Source organism: Sceloporus undulatus, chromosome 3 (genome assembly GCF_019175285.1).
Source record: "Sceloporus undulatus isolate JIND9_A2432 ecotype Alabama chromosome 3, SceUnd_v1.1, whole genome shotgun sequence".
Lineage (NCBI taxonomy): Eukaryota > Metazoa > Chordata > Lepidosauria > Squamata > Phrynosomatidae > Sceloporus > Sceloporus undulatus.
The window spans coordinates 243268346-243288938 of record NC_056524.1 but is presented as its reverse complement, the minus strand read 5'-3'; the positions used below and the strand labels follow the sequence as shown (position 1 = coordinate 243288938).

At 44.2% G+C, this 20593-nt stretch overlaps 1 protein-coding gene across 7 annotated transcripts in view; it reads right to left on the bottom strand.

Annotated features, from left to right (window-relative positions):
- The window catches only part of ARHGEF26 (Rho guanine nucleotide exchange factor 26), a 116782-nt gene that overhangs the window by 39619 nt on the left and 56570 nt on the right, over nt 1-20593 (bottom strand). For all 7 annotated transcript variants that reach the window (XR_006103020.1, XR_006103019.1, XM_042459441.1 and 4 more), the window contains 2 exons: nt 7850-7939; nt 5763-5917 (listed from right to left, as the gene is read on the bottom strand). Coding sequence is in view for 5 of the 7 variants with exons in the window: in XM_042459441.1 (XP_042315375.1) it covers nt 5763-5917; nt 7850-7939 (245 nt within the window). In the remaining 2 variants the exon portion in view is untranslated. The remainder of the gene's footprint in view (nt 1-5762; nt 5918-7849; nt 7940-20593) is intronic.

Genomic DNA, 20593 nt, shown 5'->3' with positions numbered 1-20593 from the left:
AAAGAGTGCAAAGGTCTTGCCAAATTCATACACAGATTGGAAACTGCCTTGGCTTGGTAACAAACATTACAATGATAATTCCCACACTGAATTATCTCAGCCATTCACATGGTCTTCCATTTGTTACTTGTATCATAAGCCCTTAATCCTTAAGGAATGAACATCAACCACATTTACACATCCATTTCCAGAATTCTACAGTACTTACTCTTTACTCTGTACTACCCCCTTCAAAGTATATCCATATATTCTTCATCTAAATGCCTTTACATAATAAGCTAATGACTGAGAACGTGTATGTATCTCACATGCCTAAGTGTCCATAGTTACATCTCTTAATGCTACTCTCCCTTAACCACTTGTAAACCATGCAGACCCTCCTCCAATACAGCCATTTCTGGCTTGTCAGAGAGCATAGCACATCCCCATAACTGATTACCACCCACACAGCAAACTATTCTGTCTCTACCACAAATGATTGCAAATCACTCCATCAGTTCTGATACAGTCTATGAGGCTTTGTAGAGTATTCATTCCAAGAAAAATAATATAGAAACAAATGACATAAATAACCAGTTTCCTGGATTTTCCTAGTCAGTTAATGTTGGAATGTTTTGGGATAAGATAGCCGTGTGTGTGTGTGTGTGTGTGTGTGTGTGTGTGTGTATGTGTGTGTATAGAAAAATATTTGTTTAAATGCACATAGAATCTATATAACCAATTCCAAGTTCTCACCCCCCACCTTCTCAATAACCACTCCAGCTTTTTAAAGTTTCTGGTAGGCAGCCAGAACAGTGCTGTTCAGCATGGCTTTTAATGTTTGAAACTGCTTTTCTTTAAAATAGCATTTTAGGATTGTTTTTAGACTGTTTTAGATTTTAAACAGTATTTTACTGTATTCTAAAAATTTTTTTTAATTTATTCACCATCTTGGAAGCTCTTTTGGAAACCAGAAATAGCTTAAATAAATATATAAAATGAGTGTACCTCTAGAGAACATGACTAGCAGATGCTGTACGAAAAAGCAAATACAACTGCTGAATTGGTAAAGATAAATAACCCATCAAACCATAAGTAGAGGCCTCTTTCACATGTACTGTCTATATTCTAAATTTAATGTCAAACAATGCAGGCACAGTTTCTTCTCATGTATGTCCCCCCCCCCCCCCCATATTTTATTTTCTTGTGAGCTGAAAAGTTTTTTTATTATTATTAAAATGCTAGGAGGTGCAACACATTTCAATACAATTTTGTTGTGTTTTAATAGTATATACTGTCTTCTTGTACAGACAGACAGCATGGTTTGAGTGTTGGACTGCAACTCTGGAGATCAGGGTTCAATTTGTCACTTGGCCATGGAATGCAATGGGTATCTTTGGGCAAGTCACATGCTCTCAGTCTCAGGGGAAGGCAATGGTAAAACTCCTCTCAATCTTGCCTAGAAAACCCCATGATAGGTTTGCCTTAGGGTCGCAGTAATTTGGAAATGACTTGAAGGCACACAACAGCTGTCCTCTGTAAGCTTTACAGATCAATTAAAGAATTTTAGTATCAGTTTAATTAAGAAAGTACTTTTTAAAAACTATTTTGAAATTTCTTCCTGGTAAGTGTAGCACAATCTCACTTTTAGCCGGCAGCTGTGGACAGGTAACATTCCAAAGTATTACTTGACCTTTGGCTGGCTTCATATTTAAGAAGTCCAGCTGCATTCCACATCCAGGATTATCTCAGGAGCTGACAAGCCATGAGAGAGAGGAGAGAATGAGAGAATTTTAGTGATCTCCTCAGGGGATTGTAGACCATAAAGTAAAAATATTTAATAACCCAAGTGTCAAAAAAATATAGGACTTCTTGAAATGTGTGCAAACTACTTTGACAGGTATCTGTAGTTCTGTTAATGAGCATTCAGAGCAGTCTGGAATAAAAAAAGTGATAACAACGTAATTACTGTAAAAGAAGCAAAGTGTAATTGAGTACATGGGGAGGGGGCACACATGGTGAACCAGGTCAATGTAAGTACAGTATGTTGAATTTTAAGGAACAAATTTCAGTCATATTTCTCTACGTCTGAAAAAAAATCAGTGTATATGTATTGTTCTTCATCCATCATAGCCCTCCCAGGGAAACTGTGGCCTGTTACAGACAGGCCAAAATTCGAGTCACTTGGAGGTATGGTATTTCAATGATGCATGTGTCCTAAGAGTCCAAAGGCCACACAAAGCTGCACTCCAGTCCTTAGGACTGAGCGTGGCTTTGGTGCGGCCTTTGGACTCTTAGGACACATGCATCATTGAAATACCATACCTCCAAAGTGACTCGAAGCAGCTTTATTTTGGCCTGTCTGTAACAGGCCTATGTTTTTCCCTTTCATCAGACAAGTTTACAAATTTTTAGAATCCTTTTAAAGGATATTTCTCTTGAATTTCAGATTCCTTTTGATAACATACTGAGGAAAGTAAAAACTACAGAGTGAATAGGGGAAATGTGCTATTATTTCTACCCAAATCTCTAAGAACTTAAAACCTGGCAAGTTTCATCCCTGCATATTTTGTAATGACCAGTTAAGCATCCATATTCCTGGAAAGAGTAAATGAGAAGCAGTAAATACTTGTCTATGTCTTTCTAAAAAGAGAAAGGTGGCTTTGATAGTTTCACAGCCTCCTTTTTCTTGGCCAAAAAGAGACAATGCCATCATTTCTGTTGCTTCTCCTGCTTTCTGAAGGCAAAGGAAGACTGACACAGTAAAGCCCTGGCACTTTTTCCAGTTGGAAATCTGTACTTCACTGCCAGAGCCAAAACATACAATGGAACACTACTCTTGTAAGATTGATGTGATGGCTGAGAGATGTTGGTGCTCACTTTCATGACATGACTAATTGCTACTAACCCCAGGCAAGTAGCTAATTGCACTTAATGGCTACAGTTCTCCAAAAATATGAAATCATTGTATGAGTTGGATACAGAAGGGAGTGAGCTGATTTCCCCTTGGCAACAAGACATTTCTCCCTCTTCTCTCTCTCTGTTACCATACAGGTTGGGGGACCCTATAGAACACAGTGGGATGAGGAATGGAGGCTATAGCAGAATGGGAAAACCAGAAAAAAACTGGCAAAGCTGCCTTGAGCAAGTGGAAGTACTTTTATACTTAGTCCTGTATCAAGCTCTGAACCAAGCATAGTGATTTAATAATCTTTAATATAAACCAGATGTGAGCCACTGTAATGAAGTAATCTGGATGCTGGACTAGTACTCCAGGAGACCAGAGATCAAATCCATGCTTAGCCAATGAAACCACTTGGCAACCTTGGGCAAGTCACACTCTCTCTGTCTCAGAAGAAGGCAATGGCAAACAACCTTTGAATAAATCTTATGCAGAAAAACTTATGATAGGGTTATCATAAATTGGTATCAACTTTAACAACATCTACAACACACCAGAACGAGTCCCGATTACAAAATTATCAGTGAAATCAGTAACTTTTTTAAAAGTTAAAGTTAGCCTCTTTCCTTTAAGGATAACTGGGGATGTTACTCTTGTCTTCTAAGAGTATTCCTGGGCAGAAGAGCTCAAGGGAGACTGGAATACAGGAACACAGCTTCTCCTCTGTCTTTCCATCCAATTAAGGCTCAGATTGGACACTCCATGATTAATTTGAACAGGAGAACTTAACTAAACTTTGGAGATTAGGTTTATTCTCTGAATGTCATGGTGCAGCTCATGCTGAAATAAATGCAGGGTTTCTCGAACTGGGTTCTTTCTTGCCTTGAATCTTCTCTGTTGAAATTGGAGCATGGCTAGGAGCATGCGATCATGATACAGATTAGGTGAGAGAAGTAACATTTACGGCAGGAGTGGGCAGTCAGCATTGTTAACAGAGAGAGATGGGGGGTAGTTCAGCTACATCTGGCTACAGGAGGACCATCACTGATTTAAAGAGTTATGCTTTTACATGTTTGAGTTAACATGTTGTGTGTGTGTGCTGTGTGAGCCCTTTCAAGACATTTCTGACTTGTGACAATCCTATGGTGAACCTATCATGGGGTTTTCATGGCAAGATTTGTTCAGAAAAAGTTTACTACTGCCTTCCCCTGAGGCTGTGAGCATGTGACTAGCCCAAGGTCACCCAGTGGGTTTCATGGCAGAACTGTTCACAAAGGTTATCTTGGTGGTTCAGGTGAGATCAAATTAAAAACTCAGATAGTAAAGATTTTATCATACGATAAAATAAAAAAAAATAACTCACACATATGAAATATCCCATTAAATTCAAGTAACAGAGAAAGCACAGTGTAAAAATAACAACCACATATTTAACTGATTATGACAACACCTGTTCTTCAAAATGTTCTTGAAATTGTTTGAATTGGGCTTTACCAACAGACAAGGAAAAGTGGCAATGACCTGTGTTTTAATTTTATCAGAGAATTGGACTCATATACTTTTGACCCAGTGAAGGATGGAAAAAGCCCTTCATCGTGTAATCCATCTAGGAACATATTGGGACCCAGCTATGTGAAGAAATGAACTAAAAAGTAGTACATGTAATGCCAAGAGACTTATTATACTTTATCTTCTTACTACTTTTTATAACTATGCTTAGTTTTTGTCCCATTGCTCAAATGTCTTTATGCTTTTTTGCACAATATAAGAGATATATGTAATTATTTGGATGATATTGGATGATATTTCTGGTATGTAAAGCATTTGCAAAAGCTTTCTTTAAGATGTACATGCAATGTTAAATCAATGCAAAAAGTAGTCTAAAACACAAATTTGGCATGCACTAGTAATCTTTGATTGGATTAATTTTAGATCTAATCACTCATTATTTGTGCAAATGTACATGTAAGACCAGATAAATGCTTGGCCTGATTAAGCCGATAAAATATTTTACAAGACAGCAGGGAAGCTCTCAAATATGTATAATTGAAGACATATAGTAGAATATATTTTGTAAAAGCCAAAGCCATATTCAGCCATTAGGAACCTAGCTTTCTTTAGTATGCAAGGAGAGGAGTGCCTAGCCCCATTGACTTTCTTTATAGCTTTCTTCATGGAGGAAGTGAGACACCTGAAAAGAAGTGACCACCACACATCTGTTTCCATCGTCTCCATTCCTCCCACTATATCTTTTGAGGGGAGAGTCCAACTGATGACATTTCAAATGGAAGCATGATGTTTCCAACAGAGGTTTTATGCTGACTTTCATTCTTGGTTTTTTTCCTTGCCCCTTATTTTTAGACAGGGAGGCAGAGAATATAGATGCTGGAGGAAAATCATATGGAAGAGATGTTAAGTGCACCAAAGGGATAGTAGGGATGGCAAGAAATCACATCCACACAACACCTCAAGTAAGAGATAAACTTATTGAAAAGAAATGTATAGAATGGGGTAGTGCTACAACTAGCAAAAAACCAGGGCTGAAAGTAGAGTATATCTAGGGGACAACTAGATATGGATGGGGAAACAACTATTACTAGGCATGAAACTCCACAACAGAGTGCCCTGAGATTTCCTGGAATTATTCAACAGTCTGGAGGAGCCCAGTATTTGTCTTACTATTATCCCTGCTATCCTTTTATGTAAATGATCCATCAGGGGACTTGCATAAGTTGCTTTGGTATTCCTGAATTTACATATTCAGCCTCAAATGGTCTTTAGAATTTTGTGCTAAATCAATATCCAAAGAGGAAGGCAAGGCAGCTATTTAATTATTGTAATTCACCAGTACAATATGGTATGTATTCACTTTGGCTCTTACCTTTTCTTTTTTGTGATAATGAGCACATCATTAAAGAGGAAGAAGTAAACTTGTTGCTTAGAGGTTCTTTTAGAGAAAAGTCCTGTGTCTTCCACATAGGCTGTTAATTCACCACGCTTCACTAGCCATCGAGAAGAGGAAACCAACGGAAATGGCTACAAAGAAAGAATACTGATATTTCACTCTTAGGGGGAAAAAAATCTGTATTTTTCTGGAGAAACACAGACATGCTAACAATAAAATCTGAGTTCTTTCCAAGTCTACAAGTTAAACACATAAGGAGAAAAGATACTCTCTAATATTTCTGTAATAACTTGCTTCTTAACTTTTGAAACTCCACCAGAAAAACAGTATTCTGTAAACCATATAATCTGATTTATATTAAGAATGAAAGACAATATCATAACTGCAGGCAGCCCTGAGGGCCTTGTGGAGTTCTGCAGTAAGGGGAATATTGCAAAAATAAATTTAAAAATATATAAATATTATTAAAACCTAAAAGTTTTTCTTTGCCTATCATAGGCAAATGCCTCTAAGCTTTCTTACATATCAAATGAAAGCATCTTATTTTGAACACAAATCCATACATTTACTTAAATTCTGAAGTCTGCTTTTTTTAGGTTTTATTTTGAATAAATAAATAAAAACTCCTGCCACAACCTTCCAAAAATTCCCCAATAACCTTCCAATTCCCTCTTAATAAAATGGCCCAAAACCTGAGCCACAACTACTTTTAATCTTTCCAATCCATTTGGAAGCTCTCATCCCATGAATAAAATTAAAAGCACAAAACCAGGTTCTTATGGGACAATGAAAGGAGACTTTGGCCCGGTACACATGGGCGGGGAAACGCTGCCCCTCTTTGTTGAGGATCACTGCCGCAGCAACCAAACCAGCAGGAAGAAGCTGCCTAGAGTGGCTTCTTCCTGAGGACGTCATAAGGGCTGAGACGCAGCCCTATTACGGGCCTTCCTGACACTGATGTTTGGGCGCTCAGATGCCCATACGTCATGGATATGTTCCCCATGTGGGCAGTGCCACTCAATAATGGTGCCACACATACTAGGGCTCAGGAGCGTGTGGTTGCTGCACTCTCCCGAGCTCTAGTTTTGAGCCCATGACAGTGCTTCCTGCCCATCTTTACTGGGCCTTTGTAACACTTTCAGGGCTTAGTGCCAGTGACAGCTTTATGCCAGTGGAGATTTCCATGAATGTAATAGGAGAACTGAGGTGGAAAATTTGCCATCCCTTCAGATGACAGAATTCCTCTCCATACATGGATGGGGCTAACCACTTCATCCTAAACCTAGGAGGTTCCATGACCTTTTAAATGAAATATTTGATTCTTGATGCATCTCTTCCAGCTTCCTTAATCCTTTTCCCCACAGTATGGTTTGCTTTATCATAATTAAGCTGTATTTTATTACTGTAACCTAAAGTAAGCAAGGAACTGTATAAGGAATAAGATAAGGACTCAGAAGACACAACAACCTTAGATTCCTCCCCCCCAATATTGTTAAAGAAAAATTAGAGCTGGAATTATAATGGCCTAAGAAATTGCCTATATTTAGTAGAATGTAATCCAAAATGTGCTTATCTGAAGTATGTGGAAGAGGGAAAAACAACTCCACCTTTAAAAATGAAAAAAAGGAGGATAACATGACAAATATTGGTAATGTGAGAAGTCAAGGGAGATAAATGCAGCAAGACAACACTGAGTTATTTTTTCAGCTTTGCATGTTGAAACATTCTGCAGAGGAAGTATGCTATGATTATCTGGGATATATGTCTAGGTAATGTATGTCAACTGGATGGCATAGCTTTTTTAAAGAACACAACCTAACCAAAAGCTTTTTTCTGCTTGGTTTGAGGGAACTAGATTCCCATCAGCAATTATGTCAATTGAGTATGCTTCAAGCATCACAGCTGCTTTCAAGATATGAACTCGTTTGCCTTCTCCTAGAACATCAGCCCAATAACCCTTCATTCCCCAGATAACTATATTTACTCTAGCTATGATAACGTATCACTAAAAATAAGCAAAGATTAAAGTTTGCACAATAAAAGCATGAAGGAAAATATCAAACCTTGATTTTGAATTCCAGCTGGGAGTTGATAGTGTACATCATTTCAGTCCTTTCCATTTTTCGAGCACCTTCATTGCAGAGGCGAACCAACTAGAAAGAAGACATTTTATTCATCCTGACGTATTTGTACTCAGTATTGAAAGTGTTTTTACTTCTCTTTACAAGGTGCTATTTTTAAAAGGTTAATAGAACAGAGAAATGGGTGAAAGATACTTATTTTATAGACACCTTACAATGAACCAGCTCCTTCTACAAAGAATTTATATTTTGTTCAGAACTCATGGCCACATTAATTTTTTGAAAAAAACAGGAGTTCTCAGGGTTGAGAGTAGTCACTTTTGTTTTCCAACTAAAAATACAGCATTTGAAAATTTAAGACATATACGAGTCGACTTCCGGTTAGGAATGGCTGCTTGCCAGACGCATCCGAGAGAGGCTCTCAAGGACGTCTTCCAACTCAGCGTTTTCCCTATCCGCAAAACCATCGCGGTGCGGGAAAAACCCCAGCTACGGCATTAGCTGGACGAAGGAACCCCAGCAGAGGTTAGTCCTGTCTCGGAACGACTCGCCCCGGTGGGAGGCCGTGAGGGTCCCCCCTCACGGACCCCCCCCCCCAGGAGCGGCAATGTGACAGTGAGACCTCAGAGGTAACCGGCGCTTGGTTGGGAAGCTGAAAATGGCACTAGAGCAGCCACCAACTTTTTAAAAGAAGAGAGGAGACAAGAAATAAACAGAAAGTAAACAGGATTGCCAGGAAACTAGTGGACTAACACATCTTCAGAAAAAACTTTACAACAGACTAGAAACAGTACTGTGGGAGATGAGACAAACTGTGAGTAAGGAGTAAAGAGAGAAGGTAAAAAGGAATACTTAGGGGCTCTATCTCCTAAAAGGGGAAATATCGCAAGGAGAAGAGACTGTGTGTGTGTGTATATATATATATATATATATATATTCTTTTTCTTTCAATTAATGGAAGAAAGCTCTCCTTGCAGTTATTTAAAATAAATTAAAGAAGAAAATAAGAAGACGCTAAAGAGCAAGCAGAGAAACCCAGGTGTCACTAAGCAGATTTCAATTAAAGCTTTGACCATAAACAGCTGTGAAGAGAAAGATCCAAAACGCGTAAGCAAGAGAGAGAAGGGTCCGGATCAGAAAATAAGAGATGGAAAAGGGAGGAGAGATTGGAAGAGGAGAGAAAGCCAAGGCTAACAGGAGAAAGAGAACTTCAGAGCCAAAGGAGGACGCGGCTTAGCAAATAGAGGATAGACAACTGAAGAGAGAGAGGAAAGACGTGAAAGGAGTAAAGAAGGCGATACAGGAGAAAAAGAACTCTGGAGCCAAAGGAAGACGTGGCTCAGCAAACAGAGGACAGACATTTGAAGGGACAGAGTAAAGACGCGAGAGGAGCAAAGAAGGTGAGAGTAAAGGCAAGAAACGCAGTACCAAAAGAGTGGTGAGAAGAAGGAGGAGGAGAGAAGGCCCAGGCTAACAGGAGAAAAGAGAACTCCAGTCAAAGGAGGATGCGGTTCAACAAAGAGAGAAAGCCAAGGCTAGTAAGAGAAAGGAAGGTGACAGTAAAGGGACAGAGGAAAGAAGTAAAGGGAGCAAAGAAGGTGATAGAAAAGGCAAGAAACCGCGGTCCTATAAGAGTGGTGAGAGGAAGGAGGAGAAAAGAAAGACAAAGCTAATAGGAGAAAGAGAACTCTGGAGCTAAAGGAGGACGCGGTCTAGTAAACAGAGGACAAACAACTGAAGGGACAGAGAAAAGACGTGAGAGGAAAGCCAAGGCTAGCAGGAGAAAGAAAACCCTGGATCCAAAGGAGGACGAGAAATCCTATAAAAATGAATACCAGAAAAACAAAACAAGAAGCATCACAACATAGGCTTTTTCATTCAACAAAATTTCAGAATTCAAAAAGAGAAAAAAATCAAAGTGAACACAATTCACAACAATTTAAGAGATAAAGAAAAAGAACTAGAAAAAGATACCACAAGTAAGAAGACTCTAAATGAAATAAAAATACTTAAAAAGCAGATTGAAGTAGAGGAAACAGCAGAAATGCAAAGGAAATTGAAATCCCTCAAACAAAGATACTTCGAACAGGGAAATAAACCAGGCAGATGGTTGTCGTATCAATTAAGAAAACAAAGAGAAAGGAACTACATAACAGAAATAAAAGATAGTGATTTGAAGGTGACTAACAACCAGAACACCATCAAAAATTTGTTCCATAATTACTTTGCTAAGCTATACAAAGGAAACTACATACCTAAACAGAAAATTACAGAATTTATTAACAAAGCGGAGATAAGGACAGGTTGCTTACCTGTAACGGTATTCCTTCGAGTGGTCATCTGCGAATACATACAAATGGGTTTCACTGCGCCTGTGCAGTGCTGCTCGGAACCTACTGGAATCACTGGACAAAGTTTACTTTGCAACATACAGAAACTTTTTGGCGGTAACTCCGCCCACCCGTTATAAGGCCCCTGCCTTTCCGCTCTTTTCCCCAGTTCCGCAATTTTTCCGCCAAGCAGGCGATGGAAAGAGCCAATGGGAGCAGGACACTGAGGGGAAGGACGGGTGGGATTTGTATGTATTCGCAGATGACCACTCGAAGAAATACCGTTACAGGTAAGCAACCTGTCCTTCTTCTTCGTGGTCTCTGCGAATCATATAAATGGGTTTAGACTGACAAGCTTAGGTATGCGGCGGAGGGAGTGTCCTGAACCCAAAGCTATGGTAAACCAAAGGTATATTTATTGCAGCAATAAACACCTTGAACCATAAAAGGAGTCAGTCTTTTTGTTCATGGAAAAGGCAAACATAGCAATAACCTTGCTGAACCTGAGAAGGGAACAAGAGGTCGTGCAAGACCAGCCCCATAGAATTTGTGGAAACCAACATTCAACAAATTATAAACAGTGGCATATGAAAATAAGTGCCAAACAGAAACCATCAGTAGTGCAATCAATGCAGCCCTGAAACCAACACAGCCCTCCCGAAAGCTGCGTCTCGGATGGCTCTGGTGTCCAACCTATAATGCTTAATAAAAGTCAAAGGTTGGGACCAGACAGCAGCCTTGCAGACATCCTCCAAGGGAATCCCCGACAGGAATGCAGAGGATGCTGACATTGCCCTTGTGGAATGAGACCGAACCCTGCCAGGGAGAGGTTTGCCCAGCAGTTCATAGCAGAGGTGGATGGTACCAGCCACCCATTTGGAAAACCTCTGCGTGGACACAGGCAACCCCTTCTTTGGCTCCGAATAGCATTGGAAAAGTCTTTCGGAGCGACTGGAGGCAGCAGTTCTGTCTAAATAAAAAGCCAGAGCTCTCCTGACGTCAAGAGAGTGCAGGCGTTGCTCCGCATCCGAAGTCGGGCTGGATGCGAGGGTGGGCAACACAATGTCCTGACACATGTGGAAAGCAGACACAACCTTTGGCAAGAAGGTAATGTCTGTACGGAGGACCACTTTGTCCTTGTGGAACCTCAGGAAGGGTTGGTCCCTCCGCAAGGCACAGAGTTCGCCCGCACGGCGGGCAGAGGTGATGGCCACAAGGAAAGTGGTTTTCCAAGTCAGTAGTCTCAAGTCCGCTGTGACCATCGGTTCAAAGGGCTTGGATTGGAGCGCGGACAGTACCGCCTCCAAGCTCCAAGCCAGTGCCGGTACCGACACCGGAGGATACAGATTGGCACATCCCTTAGGGAACCCCTTCACCAAGGGGTCCTTAAAAAAGGAAGCCCTCCCCCCGAATTGGTACTTGGCACAAATGGCAGACAGGTAGCATTTGACGGATGCGAGGCATAGCCCCTCATCTAAAAGTACCATCAAAAACTCCAGCACGACTGGAGTGGACACCTGAGCAGGAGACAAACCCTTTTGGTCGAGGAAGAGGCCAAATCTCTTCCATTTGAGGGCATAGGACCGTTGGGTGGAAGGTTTTCTTGCAGCCAGGATCACCGTCCTTACTGCCTCCGGCAGGGCAGTCAGGGCTGTATCCTCCAGGCTACCAGCGGCAGGCTCTCGATGTCTGGGTGGAGAATCCGTCCGTCCTGGATCGACAGCAGGTCCGGGCGGGGATCGAGGCGGAGGAAGCATCTCCTGGAGAGGTGGAGGAGGGATGCAAGCCAAGGCTGCCTCGGCCACCACGGGGTGATCAGGATCGCATGCGAGCGGTCCGTTGTCATCTTGGACACCACCCTGATGATGAGCGGGAATGGAGGGAAGGCGTAGAGGAGCTCTCCCGTCCAGATGAAAGCGAATGTGTCTCCGAGGGATCCGTCCATTCGCTTCCTGGAGCAGAACTGGGGACAGTGGCTGTTCCACCTGGTCGCGAAGAGGTCGATCCGGGGGGTTCCCCATCGGTCAAAGAGGTCGCTGACCATCTCGGGATGGAGCCTCCACTCGTGGCACACCGACGGAGATCTGCTGAGGCGGTCTGCCAGCTCGTTGTCCTCTCCGGGAAGGTGAATCGCCTGGAGGAGGCCGCGTCTCTGGATGCACCAGTCCCAGATGCGGAGCGTAAAGTCGAGCAGGGTCTTGGATCTGGTGCCTCCTTGTTTGTTGATGTAATACATCACGGTGGTATTGTCCGTCCTCAGGAGGACCACCTTGCCTGTGACGGCGAACTCGAATGCTCTCAATGCCTTTTCGACTGCCAGCATCTCCAGGGCGTTGATATGGAGGAGCTTGTCTTGGGTGGACCATCTGTCCTTGACAACCAGGTCGAGCAGGTGGGCGCCCCATCCCTCCAGGGATGCATCGGTTGTCAGAGTCAGTTGCGACTGGGGCTGGTGAAAAGGCACCCCGGTGCAGACGCTGCGGCGGTCCAACCACCATCTCAGGGAAGCGGCTACCGGTCTCGGTACCGTGAGCCACCTGGACGGGGGGTCCTCTATGGGAGAGAAGACCGAGAGGAACCAGGACTGCAGAGGTCGAAGGCGAAGTCTTGCCCAAGGGGTGACGAACGTCATTGATGCCATGTGGCCCAGGGCGACTTGAACATCTCTGGCCCTCACCCTTCTGTGGGAGATGCAAGGCCTGAGCGACGCTGTCAAGGCCCGGAAACGGTCTGGAGGAAGAAATGCGGAGCATCTTTCGGAGTCGAGGATGGCCCCAATGAACTTGACCTGCCTGGTCGGTGTGAAGTGGGACTTTTCCCTGTTGACGACCAGCCCGAGGGAGTCCAAGAGGTGCAAGGCGAATGAGACTGCCTCCTGCAGTTCGTGGTGGGATTCGGCTGCGAACAGCCAGTCGTCCAGGTAAGGGAAAACCATGAAGCCCTTTTGATGAAGGTATGCCACCACCGGTGCCATGCACTTTGTGAAGACCCTTGGAGCCGTGGCCAAGCCGAAGGGGAGAACGTTGTAGTGGTACGAGGTGGAGCCGACAGCGAAGGCGAGGAATCTCCGGTGGGACTCCCGGATCCCGATATGAAAGTAAGCGTCCTTCAGGTCGACGGTCGCGAACCACAGGCCCTGGCGGAGCAGAGGCAGAATGGAAGCCAAAGTTACCATCCGAAAGCGACGGTAAGAGGAAACAAGTTCAATTGTCTCAAGTCCAGGATGGGCTGATGCCCCCATCCGCTTTCGGTACAGTGAAGTACCTGGAGAAGAAGGCCCTAGGACATTGGTCGGGGTGGTAAAGGGGGAGATTGCCCCCTTTTCAAGCAAGGTGCGCACTTCGTCGAGAAGGGTGTCCAGGGGGGAGTGGACATGAAGGCTCCAGTTGGAGGGAGCTCTTGGAACTCGAGGGCATATCCCCTACGGACATGTTGAGAGCCACGAGTCCGATGTTATTGAGGTCCAGGTGTTAACAAAGGGCCTCAAAATGTCCAAAAAGAAGGGGGGTGAAGGAGGGACGAAGCACGCTGCGTCCCTCAGGCTCTCTCTTCCCTGGTCGGTGTCCTGCCGGCGGACTTGCGGTACTGAGGCGGGAAGTTGCGACGACCAGAGGAGGAGGAAGACTGCGAGGGGTAGCGACGTCTCTGGGAGCCCTGTTGGTTGGACTGCCGATCCCGGGAGAAGGTCCCCTGTGACTGACCTGCGGCTGCCACGGCGCTGACGCTTCCGGAATGGCGAAGCACGTGCAGCGGACATGCCGTGCTTCTTCACTGCCGCCTCATCCTGAACTTTCTGTTCAGGCGGTGTCGGTCTCGGCATGGAAGAGCCGGTCCCGTCGAGCGGTATGTCCTCGATGGCCGCCTGACGGTGGGGTGAGGTCCGAGGCCCTCAACCAGGCGTGTCGTCGGAGCGCCATCGATGCCGACATGGCCCTCCCGTGCAGTCAGCCATGTTTCTGGAAGTGGTGATGAGCCAACTACCGATGGAGTGGGTCTCACCCTGACCTCGACCAACTGTCTTTGGACTTCATCCGGGATGAGGGGGGAGATCCGTTCCATGAGGGTCTGGATATAGGCCCCCATGCAGGCGGTATAGTTGATGGCCTTCCCGCCAGGGCTGCTGCGAGTAAGCCTTCTTGGCCAGGCCATCCACTTTCTTCGCCTCCGGTCGACAGGGAGGTAGCCTGCTTCGGAACGAAGCTGTGTTGAGCTCCCTCAACAATCGCAGTTCAGCCTGGGGGTGGCGGCCAACCAGGAACAGCTTGCCGGAGCGACCCTGTAGAGTGACTCTACCTGCGGGACGAGGCAGACAGTGAGGCTGAGGAGTTCCAAGACCTTTGGACTATGGTCTGCAGTGATGGAAGCAGGGGAAGGCAGGGTGGTGTGGGCACCCGTCCGGCACCCGACGTTCCACCGGATCCGAGCGTCATCGTCTGGGAAAGCGAGCTCGATCGAGGGCCCTGGCCATCTTAACGCCGTGCTCACTGAAGGAACGGACGTCGTCGGTTGGGGAAGACGGCTCCGGGTGTGCATCCTCTGGGAGAAGCCGACACCGAGAGATCATCTTCCTCGAGGGAGCCTCAGATGGGGCGAGAGCTCATCTTCAGACTCCAAGTCAGAGGAGAGGGGAGCGTCCACCACTCTGACTTGGGATCTCGGCCGAACCGGAATGGGGCCGTCGAGGAGCGCGAGCGCCGGCGAGGTGGGGATGGAGGCCTTTCCCTCACGGAGGCACTCGGGATCGACCTGGCCGATGTGTCGTCCTGCGGGCAGCGGTCGGGGATTGAGCCTGGTGAACTGTTGAGGGCCACCTCCTTCGTGACGGACATGAAGTATCGGCCGTCTGGGTGTCGAGGAACAGGTCCGGTGCTTCCTGCCTATGGGACATGTCTCCGTCGTCCTCGTCCTCGGAACAGGGGACAACAGCGGTCGTCTCCGGGAGGAGAGGAGGGAGCGGCATCGTCCACCTCGTGAACAAAGTCCAAGGGGGTTGGGGAGGAGGCGTGTCCGGCACGGGGTCAGCTGGACTTCAGGCGCTGGGGTGGAAGCGCGGGCCTTCTTTGAAGGGGAACGCTTCTTGTGCTTCGCCTTAGGAGGCAAGTCGGTCCCGGCCTGTTTCTTTGGTCGCTTGGATTTTAGGAACAGGGTCGCGATCAGCCTTCTCGTGGCGCCTCTTTTTTCCCGAACAGGGGTCTCCTCCGGTGGAAAGAATGGATTCTCTGAGTGATCTAGGAGGACAGCGGCCGCTCCCGATGAGGAGGGTCTTCCCAAGGCGAAGCCGGCTCTCTCGGCTGGCGGCGTGACGAGATGCCTTGGATGCCTTGGAAGATGAAGGCGAAGCGAGTTGGACCTCCGCCTCGGTCCCCTTCTTCGCGTGCCGATCCTCGGTTCCTTCCGGATTTGGACGTAGGTTCGGTACCCCAGTCCCCGAAGACTTATGGGGGCGCTTGGAGGGTTCGTCGGTGGTGCTGGGCGGTTTCGAGCCACGGGCCACATCGGAGATGGGGGGAGGAGCTGTCCCGGCCGGGACAGATACCACGCTGGAAACGCTAGCCTTGGCAGAAGTCACACTGCACACGCTGGCCCTGGAAGATGAAGCGGGGGGCGCGGAAGGCGGATGGATGACGCGCGGGAACCCCCCTGTACCTTGCCCAGGGCGATGCTGAAGTGAGCGGGACTCACGGTTTTTCCGGCCTGAGAAGAGAGGGACCTGCAAAGTTGGCAAGCCTTGGTGTCATGTTCTTGCCGAGGCAAGGACGCAGGAGGAGTGCGGATCCTGGATGGGCACCTTGCCGCACAGATGTCGCACTTTTTAAAGGCGCAGGCATCCTTCCGAAGATGACACAGCCAAAGAAGAATCCGAAACGAGGTCAACAGTCCGAAGTTCGAAGTTACCAGGGGCGGAGACAAAGAATGGTCAAAGTACAGTCCGAGGTCAAAAACGAAAGTGATCCAAGCAAGAAAAGCAAGCGAAAGTTCCCTGAAGCAGCTAGCGCAGCGGAAAAAGGAACTGGGGAAAAAGAGCGGAAGGCAGGGGGCTTATAACGGGTGGCGGAGTTACCGCCAAAAAGTTTCTATATGTTGCAAAGTAACTTTGCCCAGTGATTCCAATAGGTTCCGAGCAGCACTGCGCAGGCGCAGTAAAACCCATTTTGTATGATTCGCAGAGACCGCAAAGAAGAACACTTATTCTGAGGAACAACGAGAGAAATTAAACGGGCCAATCACAGCAGTGGAAATATCGGAGGCCATAAGGAAATGTGGGAATGATAAAGCGCCAGGTCCAGATGGCTTCACTGTTGAATATTTTAAAGTTTTTGAAGAGCAACTTTTGTTTACCTTGAAACAAACATTAAGCCATAAAAGGTAACAACTTTCCAGAAACATGGAGACATGCCAACATCACTTTGATACTGAAGGAAAACAAAGAAGCTTCAGATAGAAGAACTATAGACCAACTCATTACCAATGTGGACTACAAACTATTTAGTGAAATATTGGCAGAAAGGCTTTAAAAGGTGCTTAGAGAATGGATCAACGAAGACAAGTAGGCTTTCTGCCAAAGACAAGATAGCTTGATATGATATAAATTATTTTAAAGATAACATTGCACATAATAATTAATTAATTAATATAATAAATTTATTTATATCCCCGCATTCCAAATCATAGCGATGAACAGCAAGTAAGCTAATTAGCAAGTAAGTGACCATCTGTTTCGGCCCTAAGTTCATCAGCAAATTCTTTATTCCACAACAATATAAATTAGGTGGGGTGTGAGGGGTCAAAGAGATAGCGGCGGGGGGGGGGGTTGGGTTCCTTTCCCAGCAGTGTCCTCCCCGGTCATCTTTTCCTCCACCTAAGTTTTACTTCTTATGAGAGCTCAGCCAGGAAAATGACAGCCATCTGCAAGACAGACATATTGGTAGGATTTAAATGTTCTTCCAACTCCTTAATGCCTTAACAAAAGCTGCATTCCTCCTTAAGCCACCATACAAGCACTACAAAACAGAATATTTGTCTTGTAACAAACAATCTTCCCAATGGGAAAATGAAAAAAATCAAATTTAGCCTTGGTCATTTAATGTGTTGATGTTTAAGAAAGAGTTTTCTAGGCCCAATGGAAGTTGGCCTTAATGTGGTTCTTACATGCTTTGCCTAACTAAGGGCGGAACAGATCAGCAACAAAACTGGCTTCTCCGCAGCTTGGGGCATGGCATATGCACGGTCCCCAAGCTGGCAGAAGCCGCCCGGTCGTTTACATGGAGCAGCTTTTCGGGCTCGGGCAATGAGACATTAGGAGTGCCTAAATCCACGGCAGCATGGAAATTGTGCCTTTTTTTTCTGTCACAAAAGGCTGGAAAAACACCAGATCGGTGGCAGTGGCATGTGGTTGACGTGGTCCGACCTGGTGATCAAAGTGACCATCTGTTTCGGCCCTAAGTTCATCAGCAAATTCTTTATTCCACAACAATAATTGGTTATTTTATTTTTCTATTTGGACAGTCTTGCAGTGGGAGAATCCGGGCCAGTCAAACAAGCATAAACAAATATACCCTGTTATACAGGAATCACCATGGATATATTCCAATATGTTTAAGTACCCCACTGAATTAACTGCAACTGGACTGCAATCTAAATAAGGAACATAATGAGTTCGTACAACTGCTTTTGAAAGCTTAGTGCACTGTGCCATCTGTATTTCAGTAACAAACCATGTTCAAAAATCACGGGCAAGCATGTTTATCTTTCAGAATCAGTTAGGTAAAAATATTTTGGTATGCAAGCAATCAAATATGGAATGGAAACCAAAACCATAATAATCTTGTGAAAAATAGCATAGTAAGACTTTCTATTCCAATTTACCAAAAGATATGCCAAAGGTTTTTCCCCCTCTTTTTCCTGTGTAAACAAAGATATCAACAGAAGAACTTTAATAGCATGCTATATTTATTCTGTTTATTTCCCACCTATTATGTGGCGGAATAGTTTCCAAAAACATTTCAAAGATGTTAATAGGAGCACCTTTGTTAATGGCTGTGAAAATAGGACCAAATATTTTCTATACAGTGGTGCTCAGGTTACGAAATTAATTCGTTCCGCCATTCCTTCGTAACCCGAAAATTTCGTAACCCGAAACACTTTTCCGTTAGCACTGGAAGCCTTAGCTGCACTTTGCAGCATTTGAATTTCCGCGCGAAATGAATTTCGTAACCCGAAAAAATATTTCGTAACCCAAACAGTTTTTGCCAATCCAACTTTTTCGTATCCGGAATTTCGTAACCCGATCATTTCGTATCCCGAGGCACCACGTATATGTCCCATCTAAATCTTTGATGGGGTAAAAGAAGGATGCAGTAAAACACAACCTCCCATGTCCCAGCCAGTTTCCTAGAGGGGGAAATTCATGTGGATTACTAAGAGAGAAACAGTTATATATGAGCAATTTCATTTTAGAGATGTTCTGTGCAGGAGGCATATTAAGCTATTTTCTCCCTTCAGTAGCAATGAATGGCAGTGCAAGTAATGAGTAATTTGGAGAAGATAAAGACTTTTAAAAAGACCAAGGGATATCTTTTGCCCGGAAACTATTTTGCAAACGTTAGCAAGCCATCAAAAGCATTTTATGAGCTAAAGATAAAAGTCATGCTTAACACTGATAATTTAGTGGCATTCATACAGGGCAAAACTGTACTAGTCAGAAAAACTGCATTTCTCTTCTTCTTCTGCAGTTCGAATAGTGTTGTGGCTCACCAACTGTTCCCAGGGGAAACACTAACAATATTGACTAGATATGTAACACGTAAACAGTATTAGTAAGCAAAGCCAATCTTTTGAATTAATCTATTTCTTCCCCCCATTACTCTCAGTTGCTTTGGGGTAAAAAAATAAATATGACCTACAGATGAATAATTTACGGTATCAGTAAAGTCACAGTGCCATTTTTGAAAATGAGAGGCCCAATTGGAAATAGCAAAGAAGTGATCCTAGAGTTACTTCCATTCCCTATCATTCAACACACTGGGGAAAGAGCTGATCAACTAATCATATATAAAAGAGGAAGATAATGTCAACACACATCTCACAATTCTCAGAATCAATTTCACAGAATAAGGCATCTTTCAGCAGAGTACAGTTGGCCCTCCATTGTCGCAGGGGATCCGTTCCAGACCCCCTCCCATGCAAATGGAGGCTTGTGCATATTCAAGCCTCATAGGCTTAAATAGGGTGCACCCCAGGTATGCACACCACTGAAGACAGTGGAGGCCGCCCCTCTGCAGGGTAATCAGTGTGTGGATCCAGATCTGTGAGATTGTACATTGCAAGTTGCCCCATGTGGAAAGTTACATCCAGACTGCAGGGGGGTTAAATATTAGACTTGTATTATGGACAACTAGTTTGATTAGAGAGATATAGATGGTGACATTTCAAGGGAACAGGAAACACAACAAATATTGAGTAGTGTCAAAAAGTCATCGTCTGGTGTTCAAGGCAAGAAGGTTGCTTTCAAACATCAAGTTTGAAAGTAATTAATACTTCTTTACTATTAGTAGCAGTTTCCTTACCACAATCATGACTTTGTCCAAATACAGAATTCAATTAGATAGTTTCAAGTGCACAGATTCCCTCAACTGGTTCCCCAGTTTCATAAGACGTTAGCTCCCAAAGGTTCACAGCCATTATAGGCAATGTTGAAGGATTTGAAAGTGATGATTATATATAAAGACTCCCGGTTAGAATTCTTAAAAAACGGCAAGTTACAAACCACTGATAATCTGTTGAAAGATAATGACATTATTTACAGTTGGGATAGATTGGAAGGCGTAATATCAGATTTAAAAGTGAAACATTTAAAATAACTCTATAATGAATGAAAGACTTCATCAGAAATACAAAAGAGAGCTAAAAAACGTTCCACAATCCGAAGAAGAATAGCGGTATATAAATAAACATTAAGGGGAATAGCGGTAAAAATAAAACAATTAAGAGGAAGAAGAGGGAGAAGGAAAGGAAAAGAAGAAGAGAGGCCGGGAAGTACAGAAATTTAAAGAAAATGGAGAATACAGTAAAGGCATATAAAGCGAAAATCAGAAACTGAGAGCAGTAGTCTATATGAGATAATTACTTATATTTTAAGTAAAAAGGTGAGAGATTAACATAATAGATGCAGATCCCCATAGTCAAACATTTAGAAGGTTTACCAGTGAATTAAAACACGAAAGCTAAGCCAGTTAACTTAGCTTTAGATAAATAATATCTCTGAAATTAAGCATGGTATTATGCTAGATAGAAAATACAGAATTATTGTTGGAACAAAAATAGTTAACTTTTATGAGATGGGGGGAACTTGAAAGATAGGTTAAGATATTACAATGAAATCATCAGGGGGGGGGGG